General features: G+C 38.0%; 1 protein-coding gene and 1 long non-coding RNA gene across 3 annotated transcripts; both read left to right on the top strand.

Annotated features, from left to right (window-relative positions):
* The first annotated feature begins 769 nt into the window (after positions 1-769).
* On the top strand, positions 770-5381 carry LOC109703806. The gene is made up of 3 exons (XM_020224520.1): positions 770-1108; positions 1575-1653; positions 4996-5381. Exons 1-3 carry the CDS (start codon positions 875-877, stop codon positions 5013-5015), a joined length of 333 nt encoding a protein of 110 aa, XP_020080109.1. The 5' UTR covers positions 770-874; the 3' UTR covers positions 5016-5381.
* Positions 5382-7916: 2535 nt separating this feature from the next.
* LOC109703805 lies at positions 7917-11028 on the top strand. Of its 2 annotated transcripts, none has more exons than XR_002214021.1 (2): positions 7917-8110; positions 10517-11028. It is a non-coding gene; the product is annotated as an uncharacterized LOC109703805 (long non-coding RNA). The 2 variants fall into 2 exon arrangements; XR_002214020.1 differs by lacking the exon at positions 7917-8110 and adding an exon at positions 8644-9522.
* The last annotated feature ends 10340 nt before the right edge of the window (positions 11029-21368 follow it).

Genomic DNA, 21368 nt, shown 5'->3' with positions numbered 1-21368 from the left:
ACCTTCCCCTTGAATGTGAGATATTTGCGATAATTGAGAATGGGCCGAGCCTTCTTGGTTGGTGATAGGGGCACTTTGGATGGCCTACTTCTTCACTGGTGATAGGGGCACTTTGGATGGCCTACTTCTTCACTGGTGGTAGGGGCACTTTGGACGGCCTTTTTTGTAGGTAACCAGTTGCTTTTATTTGTGCTAAGAATGCTTTCAGTATACATGTCGGTTCTAGCTCAGTCTCCAGTATTGAGTGGGCAGGTTTCGGCACCAATCTAATAATGTTCAATGGTCGGGGGAGTCTGAGCAAAATATATTTATTTTCGCTATTCGGTTTTCCATACCTTGCTTCTATATATATATGAATGTTTTATTCCCATTTCCATAGGCTGATTCGTTATGTTGTTTCTCATCTTTCTCCGTTGTTCGCTGAGAACTCTCTTCATTCGAAACAGCATCTCTGTAGGTACCTCTGGTGCTTTATTCAGTCTTCTTGGAGCAATGTTGTCGGAGCTTCTCACTAACTGGACCTTATAACCACACAAGATTTATCTTTTCTTTCTCTCATTTCCTTTTCGAGGCTCATCAGTAAGTTTTCTAGAAGCTGATTTTTTTCGACTTNTATATATATATATATATATATATATTACACATTATACATACATCTATCCATATATTAAAAGCCCAGTATAACTGTGGCCTACGTGGCGCTTTCTCCGCGCCCCCCTCTCTACCGCGCGCTCTCGCGCCCGCCCCGCGTTGCGTGGGTGCTCGGGAGGGTTGCGTGTCGCCCTACCCGTGTCTCTCGGACCCTGTCTCCTGAATCGCTCTCTCCCCATCGCTTATCTCGCGATTCCTCTCTCGCGGACGCGGGCCCCCGGAGATGCCGCGGTATGCGGGGCGTTGTCTCCTAGCCGTACGAGCGGGCGCACCGTGTGCCAGGAGCCCTAGCTTCCCCGGTGTGCACCGTGCTCCAGCTCCTCTCTCTGCGGCGGCCGTCGCGGTACGCTTCCGGACGTCCTCTGTACTCGCCTACCCTTGCCTAGCCATGCCCATCGTCGTCCTTCTCCTCGCCGGCGCCGCATGTGGCCTGCTTGGTCCCTATAAGCTTTATATGGTACGTAATCATCACGCTCTACTCTACAACGCTTGCCCTGTCTGCCCTTCGCCCCCTTCCTCTTTGCTGCCCCTGCCCGTCGGTTCCCTCATGCGTACCGTGCTCCTCCACCTGTCCCCGGGGTCCTCCCTCTTCCTCTCTCTTTCAGTTCATGGTGGTACGGCTTGGCCCCCAGGGCAGCCTGCCCCGCTTCCCCCCAGCCCCGTCTCCTTCTTCCTTCCCATTTACAGCAGCGGCCTATAAATATCCAGGTGCCTATATGCAGCTGTGCCGCGAGTTGGTTGCCTCTGTTTATGATCTTTAGCCTTTTGATTCTACCGACCCCCTCTTCTTCTGGTTCTCTGTTGGGCCCGAGGCTTGACCTGTTGGTCCTGCTCTGGTTCGAGGTTTGTGGAATCAAATTTAACAAATTGTTTATACAATAATTGGGGTGCCTGATTTCGCCGCTTTGCCTTTTGCCTCCTAGGTTGTGTGCTTCTGTGACCTTCTTGGTGGCCAGGTCCCCTTACCTACCGCTGAACTTTTGTCCTCCCGACCCTGTTTTGGTGAGTGGTGGCCCAGCCCGCTCTGAAAAAAACCCGGAAAAAGCATGCTTTAATTAACAAAACACTGCTACGATGTTTACTAGGCTTCTGTGCTTCTGTTAATGGTTTAGAAAGGTTTCCCAAAAACACAAAAAAAGGACAGTCCTATTTTCTATAAATTATGATATACGTGGGCCGCTAATTTGTTAACAATTTATTTTTTTGCGGTAAGGATGTTCTGGTATTTCGTAAGGGCCGTGCGCCTACTGATTTTGCCAACGTTGTCGCTCCGCACTTCTAAATCCTTTTTCTGCATTATTCAATTTCCCCTTTCAACTGCAGTTTCCAGAATGTCGATTGTCCAGCTCTCTTTTAGCAGATTGCTTGAGGAAATCTGCCAGAGATTGGGTTTCCGGGTCCCTGATTGTGTTGCTACGGTTGGTGCTGAAGGCTGGTTCGTAGCATATATAGACCTGCCTATCGCTCGCAACGGGGCAATTGTCGAAATTGCCCGTTGCTGGGGTGCTGCGTCCTCTGATTTCCTGTTGGCGAAGGAAGATTCAGCACGCGTGGCTATCCAGCGCATGAAATCTGAGTTGGACCTTCACATAAAAGATATAAATTACGACGACTGCATAATGTATAAAAGTATGTATGATAATGTTATGATTCGATCTACCAACCTCCTTGGCCAGCTAGGTGAATTGAAGCGTGAACACAGTGTTCTAAGGGATTGTTACGCTTCATCTATTGCCGAAAAAGTTAGGTATATAGATGAGAACCTGAAACTGAGCCGCATGGCTGCTGAGCAGCGTGCGACCATCGAGCACCTCCATGCGAGCCGTAGTCCAATGGCGACTGACCCCTCTGAATCAAGCTCGGGTTCTTAGGCCTGCGGCTCTCCCTTGGCCTACGTGTTGTACTTCAAGCTTCTGCGTCCTTCTCTCTCCTGCTTCCCTCTGTGTACTTTTGGCTTTCCTTGGGTTTGTAGGGGGCCCTCAACTCTTTTTGTACTCCGGGGTTGGTGCCCATGACTTACAATGCTTTGCATGGCCCTTTTTTGTAAAATATCCTATGTACTATAAGCTCGACTTTCCTTCGGCTCTTTTTTGTACCCAGAACTTATGACGTTCTGCATTCCCCTTTGTAGTGGAATATCCTATGTACTATAAGCTTGACTTTGTATCTTAGGATTGTTCATACTTTTGGACTTAAAATATGCCGCATGCTTTGGGCCGACGTTTGATTTAATGTATCCCCCTGTCGGGCTTCATATAGTTTGTAGCACCTTTAATTTGCCGAGTTCGTCTCAGCATTTGTAAAGTTTAATGAACTTCTTCCTTTGCGCTCTATTTTTTCCCGCTCTATATTTACGCCGTTTGGTTTTAAGGGTCAGCCGTTTCTTTGTACTTTGCGCCGTATGGTTTTGAGCCTCTGCTGTTTGTATCGCTGGTTTACGTTCCCAATTTTCCCCTTTCCCCGCTGAATTTTATGGCCTGCTTCCCTTATAATGTTTAAATTCATGCCATTGGTTGCTAATTAGGGGATCAGCACTATACACTATTGCAAAGAAGACCTCTATACTCTTTTGTTTTCAAATATAATCCCTCCAGCTGATTGTATGCTGTATGGCGCGGAGGTGCTTTGTGTGGTTTGCTTCATAGTATACCAAGTAATCTGTTCCTTCGCCGGTAAAGGGCAGACTTTGGATGCCCTTTTTCTCTAGGCAACCAGCCCTTCTTATTTAGCCTGGGAATTTTTTAGGTGTTCATGCCGGTTGCGGTTGAATCTGTAGTACTGGGTGTGCAGTGTGCGGCGCCAAACTGATGATGTTCGGAGGCAGCCAATTGCTCTGTGTCTTCGCTGGTTGTAGGGGGGCTTTGGCCGGCCTTTTCGTAGGCAACCAGCCCTTCTTATTTGGCCTTAGAATGCTGTTGGTATACATGTCCGCTGTAACTCAACCACCGGTTCTGGTTGTGCAGCTTTCGGCGCCAATCTAATAATGTTTGATGACCGGAGGGGTAGTCTGAGCAAAGTTTTTTTATTTCTTGCTCTTCAATTTTTCATTGTTTCTATATATAACAAAGTATAAGTTAGAATAAATTACAAATTACGTTTTGATATTATTTATTTGTTAGTAGAGAATATTTTTGACAATATTTGAATATTTATGTTGGAATTATCTTTTATGTTTCTTAGATTGTTTAGTTGGTGGACTCTGATATAATCCAGCTGGATCCGGCTAGGCAATATATTTAAATTAGCATATGAAATTCAGATTTCATCACTGTGTTTTGAATTAAATATGTTGAATTCTTGCTCTGTTGTATTTTGATTTGCTCCTTTTCTCTTTGCTTCTTTTGCCCCATACTACGATGCCCTTCCCCTTGGATGTGAGTTGCTTGCGGTAATTGAGGGCGCAACGAGCCTTCTCGGTTTCCTATAGAGGCCTTTTCAATGACGGTTTTCTCCACTGATGATGAGGGGACTTTGGGTGGTTTGCTTCGAAGGCAGCCAATTGGTCTATTTCTTTGCTGGTCGTGGGGGGGTTTGGATGGTCTTTTCCTAGGCAACCAGCCCCTCTTATTTGGGCTAAGCACGATTTTTGTATGCATGTCCGTTGCATCTCAGTCGCAAGTACTAATTGTCGATTGATTTGGGGGGTTTCATTGGTGTTTTACTTTTGGGCCAGCTGAATTGTGGGGATTCCTATGCATGTTGCGATCTCTGAAACTGATTATTATTTTACCACAAGAATGCTTATCTCCGTCGGTAGAAAACTATTGAAAAAGGTTCGAAGACAGTCCTCGAGTGGGTGACTTGAATAAAACTTTCCTTCCTGAAAAAAATTGTCGGCTGTAAAAGCCAAACTGTCGAAGAGCTTTGACAGATCACTTTTCCGATAGATCAAATGGCCCAGAGAAGAGAACTTTGCGATGAACTCCACAATTGGCCGCTTGATATTTTTGAGCTGGTTTTCAACTCGCATTTCCACAAAATTCTTTTCTGAACTCCCTGCGCGGCAACCTTTGGAACATGAAAATCTTTTAAGCTAATACTAAAGCCACCGAAGAATAGCGTTTTGTCGATGAAGGAGCCGCCTGAGCCTCTTTGGGAGCCATACAATGATACAAAGCAACTTTATGCAATTTTCATGCTTTCCCTCTCTCTCTATGTTTATATATAATATGGGTTGTTTATTTTCTGAGTTTCTTTTACCATCTTTGCCTGCAGGAATGGTGCCCCTCATGCTTTAATAGATTTTATGCTTTTATCGGCTATCTACTTTGTGATTTATTTATTTACTTATGCTTTGCATGTTGATTTTCCCCCTTTTTCCTTTGATGAATTCCCTGATAACAGTCCTCGAGCAGGTGACTTGAATAAAACTTTCCTTCCTGAAAAAATTGTCGGCTGAAAAAGCCAAGCTGTCGGAGAGCTTTAACAAATCACTTTTCCGATAAATCAAATGACCCAGAGAAGAGAACTTTGCGATGAACTCCACAATTGGCCGCTTGATACTTTTGAGCTGGTTTTCAACTCGCATTTCCACAAAATTTGTTCTGCCGAGGGTTTATGGGTTTCTCTGAATGCTTTTCTGAACTCCCTGCGCGGCAACCTTTGGAACATGAAAATCTTTTAAGCTAATACTAAAGCCACCGAAGAACGGCGTTTTGTCGAGGAAGGAGCCGCTTGAGCCTCTTTGGGAGCCATACAAAGCAACTTTATGCAATTTTCATGCTTTTCCTCTCTCTCTATGTTTATATATAATATGGGTTGTTTATTTTTCTGAATTTCTTTTACCATCTTTGCCTACAGGAATGATGCCCCTCATGCTTTAATAGATTTTATGCTTTTATCCGCTATTTACTTTGTGATTTATTTATTTACTTATGCTTCGCATGTTGATTTTGCCCTCTTTTTCCTTTGATGCTTCTTTACTCCTGTTTGTCCTATGCTATGATGACCTTCCCCTTACATATGAATTATTCGTGATGCACACTGGTCCTGGAGGTGCTTTGTGCTGCTAGCTTCATAATGGACCAACTAATCTGTTTCTTCACCCGCAAAGGGTGCCTTAGGGTGTGAATTCTTTCGGTGTGCATGCCGATTGTAGCTAAATCCCCAGTACTGAGTGTGTAGTGTGCGGCGCCAATCCGGTAATGTTGGATGATAGGGAGTAGTCTGAGCAAAATATGCTTATTTTTGCTATTCGGCTTTCCTTGATTGCCTTCTCTATATATTTATGAATAGTTTTATTTCATTTCTATTAAGATTTGATTAACCAGTTGCTCTTGCTCACATTTTTAAATAATTTACTTGGGAGTTTTGTCTTGCCTATGGTTTTTATTGCTCTTCCTCTTGCTTTTAGTCCAGCCCTTATATTTTCCTGAGTTTCTCTTTACTCCTTTTTCGTCTATGCTATGATGAGCTTCTCCTTACATATTAATTGTTCGCGATGCACACTGGTCCTGTAGGTGCTTTGTGTGATTTGCTTCATAATGTCCCAACGAATCTGTTTCTTCACCGGTAAAGGCCGTTTTTTTTATGGCCTTTTTCTCTGGCCGGCCAGTCCCTCTTATTTAGGCTGTGGATACTTTCGGTGTGCATGTCGATTGTGGTTAAATCCCCAGTACTAAGTGTGCGGTGTGCGGCGCCAGGCCGGTGATTTCAGATGATGAGGAGCAGTCTGAGCAAAATATGGTTATTTCTACTATTTGGCTTACCTTGATTGCCTTCTCTATATATTTATGAATAGTTTTGTCTCATTTCTATTAAGATTTGATTAACCAGTTGCTCTTATTTACCCCAAGGGAGTTTTTGCTGTCCATGCAGGGAGTGCGCCAGTTAGCAATGTGAATCCAGCAGCATTTGTTGCTTCTTGGGTAATATCCCATGACCATATGGGTTTGAGCAAACTATATCTTTTTTGCCTTTTAGTTTGTCCTTCTTTTAATTTACTCTTATCTGCCGAATCCTTAGTTATCAATTTGTTCTTCGTTTTGCGTTGCCCTTTTTTATATTGTGCTTTGGATGTATCTTATACGTCCTCACTTTTCCCTCGAGCCTTCGGCTCTAACTTTTCTGTTCCACGGGATGGTGTCCTGTTCCTTGCAAGCCCTTGAGCTCTATTGCAGGTTATTGCTGTTTACACTCCCCTGCTTCAAGGGTATTGCTGAAATGGGAGGCTCTTGCGTGATCAAAACCCGAGTCTTCGGAGCCAACTAATTCGTCTATTTCTTCACTGATCAGGGGTCCTAGGCAACCAATCACTCTTATTTGGACTAGGCATGTTTTTTGTATGCAAGTCCGCAAGTCCATTGTAACTCAATCACAAGTACTGATCGTCCAAGTTTCGACACCAATCTAATAGTGTTCGATGCCTAGGAGGAGTCTGAGTAGCTTTTTAAAATCCTGCGCTATTCAGTTTGCCTTAGTTGGGTTCTATGTACATATTACAGAGCTTTTAGCCTATATTTGGAATATTCCCTTTATATGTTGCCTTCGCTTTGCATAAAATACCTTATATTCAGTATGTGCCGGTTGGGTTTTATGTGCATTAATGCTTTCCCCTGATTTGTTTGGCCTTCAGTGCCGTTTTCTTTAGTAGACTTTCTTTGGTTTTTTCCCCCTCTTTACCATCACGGGCCTTTTGCCCTACATTCTCTTTATTGGGCTAATGTGTTATCATGAGCCTGCGTAAATTTGCAGCTGGGATTTCCCCGTTCAGATTTGCAAAACGGTTTGCACAGCATCAGTTTCCTGTTTTCGTAGGTGCAAAATCGTGCCTGCTTTTTCCTGGAAATAGTCAGCTTTCTTTTGAGAGTGTAATAACTTTGGGTTTTCCATCCTGTCTATGATGCGTAGCAGTTATTAAGAGTTGCACCATTCCGATTCTCGCGGGTGTTCTAGGCCGGTGATGGGATCATTTGCAATGGCTTACTTTGCAGTAAACCTTTATTCACTCCGCGGATCTTTTCCCTATCCATGCGGAGAGTGGGTCAGTGGGCAGTGTGAATCCGGTGGCCTTCGTTGTTGGTTCAGTAATATCCGATAGTCATATAAGCCTGAGCAAACTATATCTTTTTTTACTTTCAGTTTCTGCTTCCTTTAATTTACTCTTATCTGCTGAATTTTTTGTTGCCGATTTGTTATTTGTTTTGCGTTCCCCTTTTTTATATTGGGCTTTGGGTGTATTTTATATGCGCTTACTTTTCCTCGAGGTTTCAGGAAAAGTGTGAGAAATGGAAATTTACCGTGCAATTTCTTAAAACTGATCTCTTCGCGCGCGGGGGGTGCGGGTCGCCCGCAGGCCTCCTCTGTCCGATCCGGGCCCCCACCTCCTCCTTTCTCCGATCCAGGCCCCCCTGTCGGGTGTTTGTCGGGCCCTACCCTGACCTCCTCATACCTCCAACGTGGAGGGTCGCGCTTCTCCCCGCAGCTCCCACAAAACCCGGGCCTTTGTCGCCCTTCTACGGTATGCCTCCTTCCACCCCTCCCCATCCCCGCCGCTGCCGAAACTTCCTCGCCCAATTCCATGGCTTGCTCTCTGTCGTCTCTCTCTCTCTCTCTCTCTCTCTACTGAGTGGAGCAAGGGGAGCTCCAAAAATTGTCCGTTTTGTTGCGCCCCTCATATGTTTGATGCAATGCCTACTAGAGTCTTTTCTCTGATTCTCTCTCCACTATCAAATTTTTTTGATTTTGCTATGCTTGCTCTTGCAATTTATTGCTTAATTTAAATTTTATGCTTTGTATGATTCGTATATATTCTTTCTTATTGCTTACTTTATCCAAAAAAAAAGTCAAGAACTTTTATTTGAAAAAAAATTCTGATAATAGGCGGTGGTGATGAGGTGAAACATCACAATGTATTCGGAAGTTCGATTCTTGATTATAGGTTTCATACATTGATAATGAAGTTTCATATGGTCTCTATCTTCTCTTTTAAGTATTTTTCGAATTCACATTAGAAGGTTTAGACGGTGAAGCTTCATACATTGATGGACCACTGCAGCTTTCAATCCTTTGCAAAAGTTTGCTTTGCACTTGAAGAGAAGAGTGGAAACTATTTTAGTATGTAAATTAATGTTGAATCTGAGCCTTCTTTTCCACGTTGCCTTCTAAATATTTTTTTAATGTTATTTAATATTCTCTAGATTTATTCTATTTTACATAATTTAGTTTTTTGAGTAGTGATGGTTTCTATTTTTTGGGGGGACTGACAAATTTCTACTTCATTTTGTGCAGGAAAATTTTTTTTATATCCGCTGGTTTACTGTGCCATGCTATTATTTTCACGTAGTTTAATATTGATGGTTTCGGTAATTAATTGGACTTCGTTTAAGGCTTTGTTTGGTTTCAGGTTTCTACTATGTTCAGATTTTTACTTATAGATCCTGCTACATTACCTATCTCAAACTCTCTCTCTCTCTCTCTCTCTCTCTCTCTCTCTATCTCTCTCTCTCTCTATATATATATATATATATATATATATATACATATATATATATATACATTGAGTATACTTGGTTCTAGAAATAGAATGTATATTGGGTGTTTCCTGTATGTAGGTTTAATTTATATAGTGATTTGGAGATTTTGGCTTGGCAAGAAGCAAACAGTGCATTATGTTTCCTAGAGAAAAAAAATATGCTGAAAGAAGCGAACTATTTGAGCTCATGTTTAATTGTCTCTTTTCTAACAAGGCATATGCAAAGTGTGCTATGACTTTCTATTTTGTTTTGAAAAGTATGGTTACCTCATCCATCTGATTGTGGTGCTAACTGCGGTTGATCATCTTTTCCTTGCTGTACCTATGAGAATAAAGTGACAAATTACAACGTTTACAAGAAGGGGCTTACGTCTAAAAGATGAGCACATCTGGTTGTGGTACTAATGTTGACAAGTATTAATTGAGTACTATAATATTGCCCTGGTTATGTCATGGTATTAAAATTTTCACTCCTCTTTGCCTGCTTTAAGTTAAAATTTAGAGTTATTTGTTGCATTTTCCTTTAGCTCCAGCCTCTTTGTAGTTCCTAATGTTTCTTGCACTCTTTTCACAGTTAAGAGTAGTCCAAGCTAAATGATGCAATAGCTTATAATTGCTGAACCTTTTAGTGATGATGACCATTTTTTGTGATACTAATGAAATTCTACAATACATGAATTAAACATTTAGATTGTCATTAAATGGAAATCAGTTACACTTATGATTCGAACTATGACAAATATTAGTTAATAGTCAACTTTTTTATAATACCTTGATGTTTCATTCTGTTTGCTTATTCTAAGGACAGTTTAAGTAAAGGCATATATATATATATATATATATATATATATATATATATATATATATATGATGCAATAGCTTCTTATTGCTTAACCTTTTACTGATGATGACCTTTTTTTGTGATACTAATGAAATTCTGCAATAGATGAATTAAACATTTAGATTGTCATTAAATGGAAATCAGTTACACTTATGATTCGAACTATGACAAATATTAGTTAATAGTCAACTTTTTTATAATACCTTAATGTTTCATTCTGTTTACTTATTCTAAGGACAGTTTAAGTAAAAGAAGCCTCTTTGCACTTTATATTGTATGCTTACCCATTAATTAGACTCTCCCTATATAATTGATGTTTTTAGCAAATTTTTAGTTTGCATCCCTTCTGACGATTCTGTTGACTCAATTTCCAATCTGCATATTCTTTCGACGATTCTTTGGATTTTGATTTTTTATTCATTTATCATGATCTATTATAGTATTTTCATTGAGCACAATAGAACCATCTTGAAGATTTTGTTCTCCTGCTCAAAATTTATTTTCTGTTTTGTTGAAGGATATTTCCCTTGCTGTTTCTTTCTTTTTTCTAGCTCTTCATTGAGGCGATGATGATAAGTTGAGGGAAGTGCGGAAAATATTTGCTTCAAACAAGTTGAGGTTTGGACGGCCTACTCATAGGCAACCGCCTCATATTGTCTTACCCTTGGTGGTTGCGCACATTTCCCTCTAACGGTAATTTATTGCTCGGCAACCGGAAAGTGTGGAAAATGTTACTTCGAATAAGTGGAAGTTTGGACGGCCTCCTCATAGGCACCCGCTACATATTGTCTGACCCTTGCTGGTTGTGCACATTTTTCCACAATGGTAATTTATTGCTCAAGACCCGCTTCCTACCATTCTTATTCTTAGTGGCTGCGCACATTTCCCTCCTACGGTAATCTATTGGTCCTACTACTACCCTATACTTATGAGCAATGTTGCCGAGTTCTTTTGAGCAATGTTGCCGATTCGACTTAACTGAGCCTTCCTTTTTGTCCTCTTTTTGGGTGATTCTTTAAATTGGTTTTGCAACAGAATTTATACAATTGTTTGAATTGTTCCCTGCTTATTGACTTTTTAAATACTCTTCTTCGTTTGGCTGTCGGCATTTGAATTGAATTCTTCCTGGGGTTTTTTTTGTATGCATATTCTTTTGATGATTCTTTGGATTATGGTTTTTTATTCATTTACCATAGCCTATTATAGTATTTTCATTGAGCATAATAGAGCTATCTTATTTAAGCTGAAGAAAGTACATAAAATATTTACTTCGAACAATGATTTCCCAAAGAACTCTCTGTTGTCGTTTCAGTTTACATTGTCTGATACACTTTCTTGCTATTATGATGATTAATAGGTCACTTTCCTCCTTTTCCTCCCTCTTTATAAGTTGCAGAAATTTTCCTTTCTCTCCCTCTTTCTTTCTCTCTCTTTCTCTCTTTCTCTCTTTCTTTCTTTCTTTCTTTTTTGCTGTCCCCTGCAGCTGCAGCTTCTGCTACTGCTACTGCAGCTGCTCTACAATCAGCAGCAGTAGCTGCGTGAGCAGCAGTAGCTGCGTGCGCAGCAGCAGCAGAACCTTGCTGCTGCTGCTGCTGCACTGCTTTCAGCAGCAGCTTGCTGCTGCAGCTGCTCTGCAATCAACAGCAGCAGCAGTAGCTTGCTGCTCCTGCTGCTGCTCTGCTTACAGCAGCAGTATATAGAGAGTCAGAGAGGAAAATGGAAGAAAAGGAAAAGGAAGAGGAGAAGGAAGAAAGAGAGGAAGATAATAAAATGAAACATACTTAAGATTTCGATCAATACTGCTTCTTTAGAAATTCAAGCTGAGTATAATAGCTACATGAGTAACTTAACAAACCTTTCTCACTAACCAAATTAAACAATGCAAGTCAGCTATGGAAATTGGCAACATTCTTCTTTTCTTTTTTCATGCAGTGGTTGAAATTTTACTTTACATGGTTAGGGCATTGACTATGTGTCTCAATTAACTGAACCTTCTTGATTGATGTTTAGAATGCAAACTTATTGTGTTTATCACCTGTAAATGCTCACATCATAGCTCTTCCCTCATAGTTTTCTACTTTTTGATCCTTCTTATTCACATCGGTTAAGATTTTCTATCTATCAACATGCGAAGTTATTTGTTGTGCTGGTCAGTTTTAGAAGTTATTCTTGACACCTTCGTATAAAATGAAATTGGTTATGTTTTAATAGAAATGACTTCATTTGACATTACAAAGACTTTGAAGATTTGTACAGCTTTATTGTGTTTCAGTACTTCACGTTTTTTTTTTTTTAGTTGGAGCTCGCTTTTTGGTGCTGTGGCTCCTGCTTTCTGTTTAGAAAGTCCAGTGCTTCTTGGTTGCTCTGCCTGTTCTTAAGCTCAATTTACTGGTTTTCGTTCCCTACATTCTTGATAGAATTTCAGCTCATCTTTACTTTGTTAACATTAGTTTCGTGTTTGTTTTGCTATTGGGATTCCCCAAAATTGCATTTCTACCATTGATTTGTCAAAACTGTGTTTTTGACTTGCTTTTACATACATTTGTTTTTCTACACCTTTTTTCTCCTTTCTGTATTTCAATGTCATTTGGATACTTGATTATTTTACATCATTGTTTTGAGGTTTTGGCCAGGCAAAAACTCTTTCCTTTTGGCTTTCCCTTAGCATGAATTTCAAGGCAAAAAAAAATGGTATATCCTGGAATCTGGGAGTCTCTTTTTGGTTCCTGCAGGTTTGCTATGTCTTCCTGGTTGCAGCTGGTGCTTTGTTGTTCTTCATAGTTCTGTCCTATATCTACTTGCCCTCCTATTTTCTCGGTCTTTGCCTTCCCCTCTTTTCGCCCATTGCTATGATGACTTCCCCTAGAATGCCTGATGGTTGCGATAATTGAAAGGACCCTGGGCCTTCTTGGTTGGTGATGAGAGTGCTTTGTGCATGCTATGATGACTACCTCTTGAATGTCCGCTTTCGCCCGTTTCCCTTCCATGCTATGCTGATTGGACCCTTGAATGTTAGATGGTTGCGATGATTGAGAGAGGCCTACGCTTTCTTGATTGGTTATGAGAGGACTTTGGGTGGCTTGCTTCCTAGGCAACCAGTCGTTCTCATTTCTACTGACCATGGTTTTGGTGTGCGCATAGGTTCAAACTCAGATAACGGTACTAACCAAGAAGGCTTTGTCGCCGGGCTTATAATATTTGATGACCGGGGGAGTCTGAGCAAAGTATATATATTTATTACCATACCCATTCATGTATGCTTTTTGGTATTAATTTCACACACTGATTTACTAAGGAGTTTTTCGTCTTTCTTGGGAGTGTTGATTTAATTCTTCGGTTGTTGATTTTATGCTTCAATTTTTAATTCCCATTGTTTATTTGCTCCATTCATATATGTTGTTTTGTACAATTTTTCATACTTTAACCAAACCAAGTTGATGTATCAATTTTGGGTTGTCCTAATTTTTGTGGAATTCCTGGAAATTTAGGTTTTTTTTCTTTGAATGAAGATTGGAGACTTGGAAATTCAGTTTTTTTTGGGGACAAAAAAAATATAGAGGACTGTCATCTATATAATTATTTGAAGTTGGCTAAAAATTGTGATAGCGGTGCAGTTTGAAATGTATACCTGAATCCTTTTTGTTTCAGAAAATTCCAGTAGGAATTTAATAGTTTATGTCGAGTGAATTATAGAGTATTCCACTAAGTGATAACATATTCTATTAGGTTGCAAACTATTCCGTCACAAAAGTTAAAATGCTGTTGGATTCTAACTATATTCTACAAACAAATTGATTACATTTACAGTTGTGCCAGGTTCACTCTAGGCATGTAGAAAAACTAATTGACTTAATATTTGCGGCACATGTTTGTCTAAGTAGATATAATCTGTAAGAGCCTTTTTATTTAGCTTCTTATTAAGGATCATGGATCTGTATTCTAGAAGCCTATTGATGAAATTTAGTATGTGGGTTATTACAATGTCGGTGTGCAATCAAACGTCTGCCTGCTGGGGTTGTTTAGTTGGTGTTCTCTAATATAAGCTGGGCTACTACATGTGATGCAGAATGCATCAACAAATTGAGTTTAGTTTCCCCGGGGGATCATTTGCTGTTGCTGTTCAGTTCCTTCCCTTCCCTTGCTTTTAGTCCAGGCCTTATACTTTGCAAATTGTCTATTTACCTCTTTTTTACTATGTTATGATGACATTCCCCTTGAATGTGAATTACTTGCGATAATTGAGGGCGCATCAGGACTTCTTCGGTGACGGTGGTGACATTTTTGATCAATTTCTTCACTGGTAGTAGGGAGGCTTTGGATGGCCTTTTTCCTAGGCAACCAGTTCCTCTTATTCAGACTTAGAATGCTTTCGATATACAATGCTGGGAAAATGAGCTATGCGGTACATATGAGCGAGGTCGATTTAAACAGCTACAGAGCAAGCTGTTATTCTTTGCTTGAGCGGTATTGAATAAGGAAAAGGCCAAGATTACTTAAATGGATAATCTGTGGCCTCAAATGGTTTGCTGGAAAATGATGAAATGGAATTTAAAAAGAACAGGCTTGATGCCCTTAGGACGATACTTGCGCCAATTGGTGGCAAAGAAAAAGTACATTGAATATGTGGCGGTGCGGAATAGAAAAAAGGTCAAGGTTAGCAGCCTTAGAGCAACACTTGCATCAACTGTTCGCTAACAAAAAAAATGCTGAACATGTGTCGAAAAGAATGAAGCTGTTCTTACTACCTGAGTTCATCTGATTTTTTTATGAAACCATTTGAATCTGCTGGTTGTCCATTTCTTTTTTCCCGCTGCTTTCAGTGTTTTGATTTGTATTACTTTTAGTGCAATTAGTGTTGATTTTACTCTCCATTGTTTATTCTTTCGTTTGTTGTTCATCCTACCTGTTTCCTCTCTTTTTTTGTCTTCTAATTTTAAAATATAAACAAAACCTTCTTGATTAATGTGTAGAATCAAACTTATTGTGCTTATCACCTATAAATACTCAAATGACTGCTCTTTCCCTCTTAGCTTTCACCTTCTCGAACTTCTATACCCAATTATTTATTGTAACTGCAAGTTTGATTTATTAAACTCCTCTTTGTGCTTATAACCTGTTTGGTTTCCTTCTTTTTCTGTGTGCGTGTCTTTCCCCTGGTTCTCTATCCGCTATCGTTTTTTTTTTTTTTTTTTTATTTACCTATGCTTCCTCTTGAAATTTATTGCTTAATTAAAATTTCTTGCTTTGTATGATTCTTACATATTCTTTCTTATTACTTTATCCAGAAAAAAAGTCGGGAACTTTTGTTTGAAAAAGAAATCTCATAAGCATACCTTTTTATAAAACGGTCACCGAATGCGCACAAATATTTTGTATAGCTATTTAATGCAGATGGTTATAATTTTTGCATAATACAGATTATGCCTTTCAGTTGCGCACCCCTGCAAGGAATCTTTTGTGTTTATCGGATCTGCTTTTTAAAAATTCCTTTCTAGAACTACTTGCTGCCAAGAAAGAGATTTCGCGATTATATTAGGGAAAAATCCCAAAGATAATAGAATTATTTAGTGTTGAAAAGCAGCAGATTAGTTAGCGTACAGATAATTTTAAGTTATAGTTTTCTAAATCTGTTTTTTGGATACGCCTGTAGCATGGGTTTTGCTAAGTATAAATATATAAAATTTGTTCGACCATATAGCGTGTGTACTGCAACATATTGGAGTGACGCCTTAGGACGAAGCTTACCTACTAGATTTGTTAGGCTGCGTCCCGATATGGTGTCGTACCCTATATTATTGAACATGTTTTAATATATTTGTGCTTACTAAAATCTGTGCTCCTGTTGTATTTAGAAAACTCGAATTGGTTAATTATAATTTAGATTTAGTTGTATGTTAGCTAAATAGTTGCTTTCCAACACTAAATAATTCTACTATATATCTTCGCAAATTTATCGTAGTATACCCGTGTTACCTCTATCCTGGCAGTAAGTGTTGGTAGACAAAAAAAAATTTTTGGGGATTCAATTTGCAACTGGGGTTTTCTCAGATAGGTAAGATAGGTGCATATTTCTCACTGTGTGTATAGCGTGAGCATTTACATAAAATACTTATAGAAAAAATGTTCGAATACACTTGATGCTCAATTCATAAAAAACTATACTTTCCTTTACAACCCCACAGTTTATAGCCTGGTTTAACTTAAAAGTTTTTTGTAAATTAGTTTTTTTTCAACATTAGGCTAATGCTTTCTAAAATACTAAGCGTTAAATAGTGGAAGGCAAAATTAAAAAATGCTTTTACATATTAAGAGTTGGTAAAAAATAAACTCTTAAGTCATATAATATATATTTTATTACAATATTAGTAATATATATTCTCATAATTAAGCAATTTAATAAATAAAAAAAAATTATAAATTTATGAGGAAAAAAACAAGCGGTTTCCTCGCAAAGGTTTTATTATTATATAATAAATTGTGTATTTTGATGCTGAATCAATTTTTTGTTTATATTATATTATGTATTTGTTCTTTTGGGCACTAAATCATTCTACTATTTTTTTTAAATTTTTAATCCTGGAATAAGTGTGCCGTTACTGTTTTGTCAGCAAATTGGTGTGTCTGTTATGAAATGTATAATTCACAGCCATTTTTCTATAAGAAATCCTACCACTAGGTCTGTTATTAACCATGTAACTAGGTCTGTTATTAACTATGTAATGTTACTTTTTCATCTGTGTAATTCTCAAGCATATTTTGCCTCATGAGCAATGGTGTGGTCGAAAATTGCGCTAAAAAATTAGGTGGTTGCGTCGTAATATACCTATACTGCCTGAGCCTTCATATTTTAGTAATATAATAATTTTTAGAAATAATAATTCAAACGGCATTTTAACTTACTTCTTCATTTTGCCTTCTCTAAACATTGCCTTATATTTGACCCTCTTTTAAAAAATAGATGTGAAATTGTATACTTTCACAATTAACCAAGTTTACATTTAGATGTTGTTTCCATGAATGCTTACAGCTAATAAATATATTAGCTCTATTAAATTCTTTGGTGCCAAATAATATTGTCGTTCCTGCTTCAGCAACAAGCAAATTTTCTAATTTACATATATTAATAATCGGAATTATTGTATTTTATTTGCCGCATATGTTATCTTTTTCCGGGAAACTTTTCTCCCTCCTTTTTAGAGTTGGGTTGATACTTAGTTAATTTCCGTTGTTATATTTTCTTTTGCTTTTCCCAGCCTTACTTACGGACCGCATCGGAATTATTGTATTTTATTTCGCTCATATATTATCTTTTTCCAGCAATTTTTTCTCTCTCCTTTTTAGGGTTGTGTTGATACTTAGTTGACTTCGGAATTTCCGTTTGTTATATTTTCTTTTACCTTCTCCCGGTCTTGTGGGGCGCTAAAATAAACATAGAAAACATATAGTTAAGCTTACCTTCTATAATAAAAAAAAAATTGTCGCATGTGTTTCTTATCTCTGGGAAACTTTTCTCTCTCCTTTTTTAGAGCTGGGTTGATACTTAGTTAACTTCGGTTGTTATATTTTCTTTTGCTTTTCGCCGGCCTTACTTATGGGCCGCATCGGAATTATTGTATTTTATTTCGCTTATATATTATCTTTTTTCAGTGATTTTTTCTCTCTCCTTTTTAGATTGGGTTGATACTCAGTTGACTTCGGAATTTTCGGTTTTTATATTTTCTTTTCCTTCTCCCGGCCTTACTTCTGGGGCGATAAAATAAATATAGAAAACATATAGTTAAGCTGACCTTCTATAATAAAAAAAATGACGCATGTGTTTCTTATCTCCGGGAAGCTTTTCTCTCTCATTTTTAGGCGTGTGCTTAATAAACTTTAAAATTTCCAGCTGCTATATTTTCTTTTACCTTTTCCCAGTATTAGTTATAGGCCGGTAAAATAAACGTAGGAAACATATAGTTAAACTGACAACCTATTATAAAAAAAAGGGTTTTACGTTACCTATATGTTGTTTTTCGAATTAGTATATCTTAGATTTGCATAATGCATTTATACTTTTCAACGCTAAATGATTCTGGTGTCTTTATTTGTTTTATTTTTTTATGCTGAATATAGCGTCGCTTTTTTTGGAATCAAGCAATACTTACTTTTGTAGGGTATGTGGTTTTCGTGAATTTTGTTCCCCAAAACAAATAACATAAAAAAAAAGTATTTTCGTATCTCCGGTAAATTTTTCAGTAGCAAATAATTTGATTGGATCTATTTCTGCAACAATTATTTGTATTTGTTATTTGTTATATTTTTATTATATTGTATTATTATATTGTATATATTCAGATTATACAGTTATAATGTTCGTCGACGAATAATTCTATTACCTCTATCATGTTTTACAATGTTAAACAATTACGCTGTTTCTACTTTTACAGCAAGCAGCTCCAACTGTTATAAACTGGCCGGTTCTCGAGCAACCTGTTATGAATTGCCTCATTCCTAAGTTGTATTTCCTTTCAAGATCAGCCTTATTGGTGAGTTATTTATTTATAAACTTTAAACTCTTGGGTTTTGCCGTCTCTATTTTTTTTTGGCGCTTTTCCTCTCAACCCTTTAGTGTTACTACAATTACGCTGTTTCTACTTTGCCATCGAGCAGCTCCAGTTGTTATAAACTAGCTAGCTGGCCGGTTCTCAAGCTGCTTCACCCGTGCTGAATTGGCTCATTCCTAAGTTGTCCTTTCCTTCATAACCAACCCTATCGGTGAGTCATTTATTTATAAACTTTAAACTCTTGGTTTTTGCAGGCCACAAGCTATGTTTTCTACATGCCTTTACACTGTTAGCCACACAGCTTTTCTTCCCCTTTTTAATTTGCAAATAAATTGTTATAAATTATTTGCATGTCCGTTGCATGTTGGATGCATAGATTATATCTTGATTTTTTTGGACACTATTATACTGTGTGTTTAGATGATGCACTCATAATGTGCAGCACCGGATAATTCTATTATCTCTTCCAAGTTTTTTAGTATTAAACAACTATGCCGTGTTTTCAGTTTACACTTTCAAGTTTAATAATGACTGGGTTATGGTTTAGAGATTTAATATAAGTCTTCTATCTTTTATACTTTCTCCCAGAATCTAGCAGATATTTAGATGTAATTCATGAGCCAACATTTTTAATCCGAACCCTTTACATAAACCTTATATACATAAAATGTAACGCATTTTTTAAAATTCCTTAGGAAATGGAAAGAGTTGGACGCTAAGGTTATTGGTAAATGTTTTACACTTTAAAGCTTAATAATTAATAATTAATAATAATTAATGGGTTACAATTTGGACTTTTAATATAAGTCTTTTATCTTTTATGGTATCGCCCGGATTCTATCGGATATCTAGATGTAGTTCATGAGCCGACATTTTTAATCAGACACTTTTACATAAATCTTATATACATCAAATATAACACATTTTTTCCCAGCGTTACTTTGGAAAGGGGAGGGGTTATTTGGTGATTGGAAGTTAAATATTACATCAGATATCGCCCAGTTCTTTGTCGGTAAATTTTCTTTATAAATTTAAGTTTTTCATAAACCATCGAAAATGATTCGATAAAGTTGGTGGTAAAATTTAAGCGTATGGCCAGTTACACCGGTAGTATAGTTGTCGCTTTGCTAACAAAGAGCTAAATATTATATCGAATATCACACGGTTCTTGGTTGGTGAATTTTATTTATAAATTTAATAAAGGGAAAAAATTTAGTTGTTATTTTAGGATAATTCAAAAAACAGGGGAAAAACAAAAAAAAAAAATTGGTGGGTGGGAGAGGAGAGAGATTGAGGATAAGGGAAAGGGAAAAACAGGTTCACCTCGAGCCCTGCAAATGCAGCGAGGCTTCAAAGTATATAAATTTAAAGATGTTTCTTGAACGAATAAATAGATTTTTTCGTTTAGAATTCAAAATTAATATACATATACATTTGAAAACCTTTGATTCGTCTTAACTTTTTCCCCTATTCGGGAGAGGCCAAAATTCGAAATACTTTTCTCCGACTGGCTTTAAGGGCGGATAAGTTTGCCAGTAATAGCAGAGCGGTATATTTGAAAGAACAAAATAGTGAATTATTATAGAGAACCGAATTAGCTAACAGCTTTTAACTCTAGAGGTTTATTGGGAAAATAGGTTTGAGCATAGAAAACTGCGCAATTTGAATTGAAAACAAAATAATGAGCTTAAATTCCATCTGAACATTTAAATTTGTAATTAGAACTCAAATTCCAAATTAAATCATTATTGAAAAAATTAAATGTTAATCGAAAATTTATATTTGAATTGACATTCCAACTTAAAATTTAAATTTAAAATTCGAATTCCACTTAACAATTTGAATTTGTAGTTGGGACCGTTTGAGTTCAGCATTCAATTTGATGTTCTCAGCTGTAGTTTCTTCTCGACCAGACGTGGGCTCATGAGGGTCGAGCGGTCGCCGAGTGCAAGTCACGTACACATAAGGGAGAGAGAGGAAGAGAGAGAGGGAAAGAGAGGGGGGGGGACAGAGAAATGTTAGTTGGAAAACATCTAAAAAGCATCAAGCAGCAGTTGTGTAGTTCATCGTGTAGTTCTCTTCTCTGGGTTATTTGGTCACTTCAAAAAGTTATTCAGCTATTGGTAAAGTTCTCCAACAGTTTCGGTTTCTGCGTCCTACAAGTTTCTTAAAGGAAACTTTTTGATACTACTTTGCTTCATACATTAGTTTGCAGTGCTTACAAATGCATACTTTTCCCACTCTCACCTCTTGATAGTTGTTAAATTCTTATTTATTTACAACAGGCTTCGATTTTGGTTCTTGCATTCGCGTAACGCTGTAAATTTCGCTTTGTTCTTAAATGGATACTGCATCAATTAGCCGGGAGAATAGGAAACGGCGGAAAGTTATTCTTAGTCGCCGGAGAAATAAGGGAGTTATTCAATCTCTTGAATATACGCAGCCAACAAATATAGACTCAACTTTCGTAGACTCTACAATTTCGCCGGGTCCTCATCTAATTCTGCCGCATTTTTCTAATCAATCGTATCTTGGTTTACCGCAATATGAGTGCCAATCATGCGGAGCATTACTTTGGTATAATGAGAGAATTTATAAATCTCAGAACGAACAAGTACCGAGGTTTTCGATGTGCTGCCAAGAAGGCCGAGTCTATGTGCCGTTGCTGCGCGAAACACCTCATACATTAGAAATTTTGTTGGATTACCGAGTGGGGGGATTGTCTAGAAAATTTAGAGACAATATCAGAGCGTACAATTCTATGTTCGCATTTACCTCAATAGGCGCCAAAGTTGATACAGAAATTAATAAGAGACCAGGTCCATATGTATTTAGAATTAATGGCCAAAATCATCATATT

The sequence above is a fragment of the Ananas comosus genome, unplaced genomic scaffold (assembly GCF_001540865.1).
Source record: "Ananas comosus cultivar F153 unplaced genomic scaffold, ASM154086v1, whole genome shotgun sequence".
Lineage (NCBI taxonomy): Eukaryota > Viridiplantae > Streptophyta > Magnoliopsida > Poales > Bromeliaceae > Ananas > Ananas comosus.
This window is presented reverse-complemented; position numbering and strand designations above follow the sequence as displayed.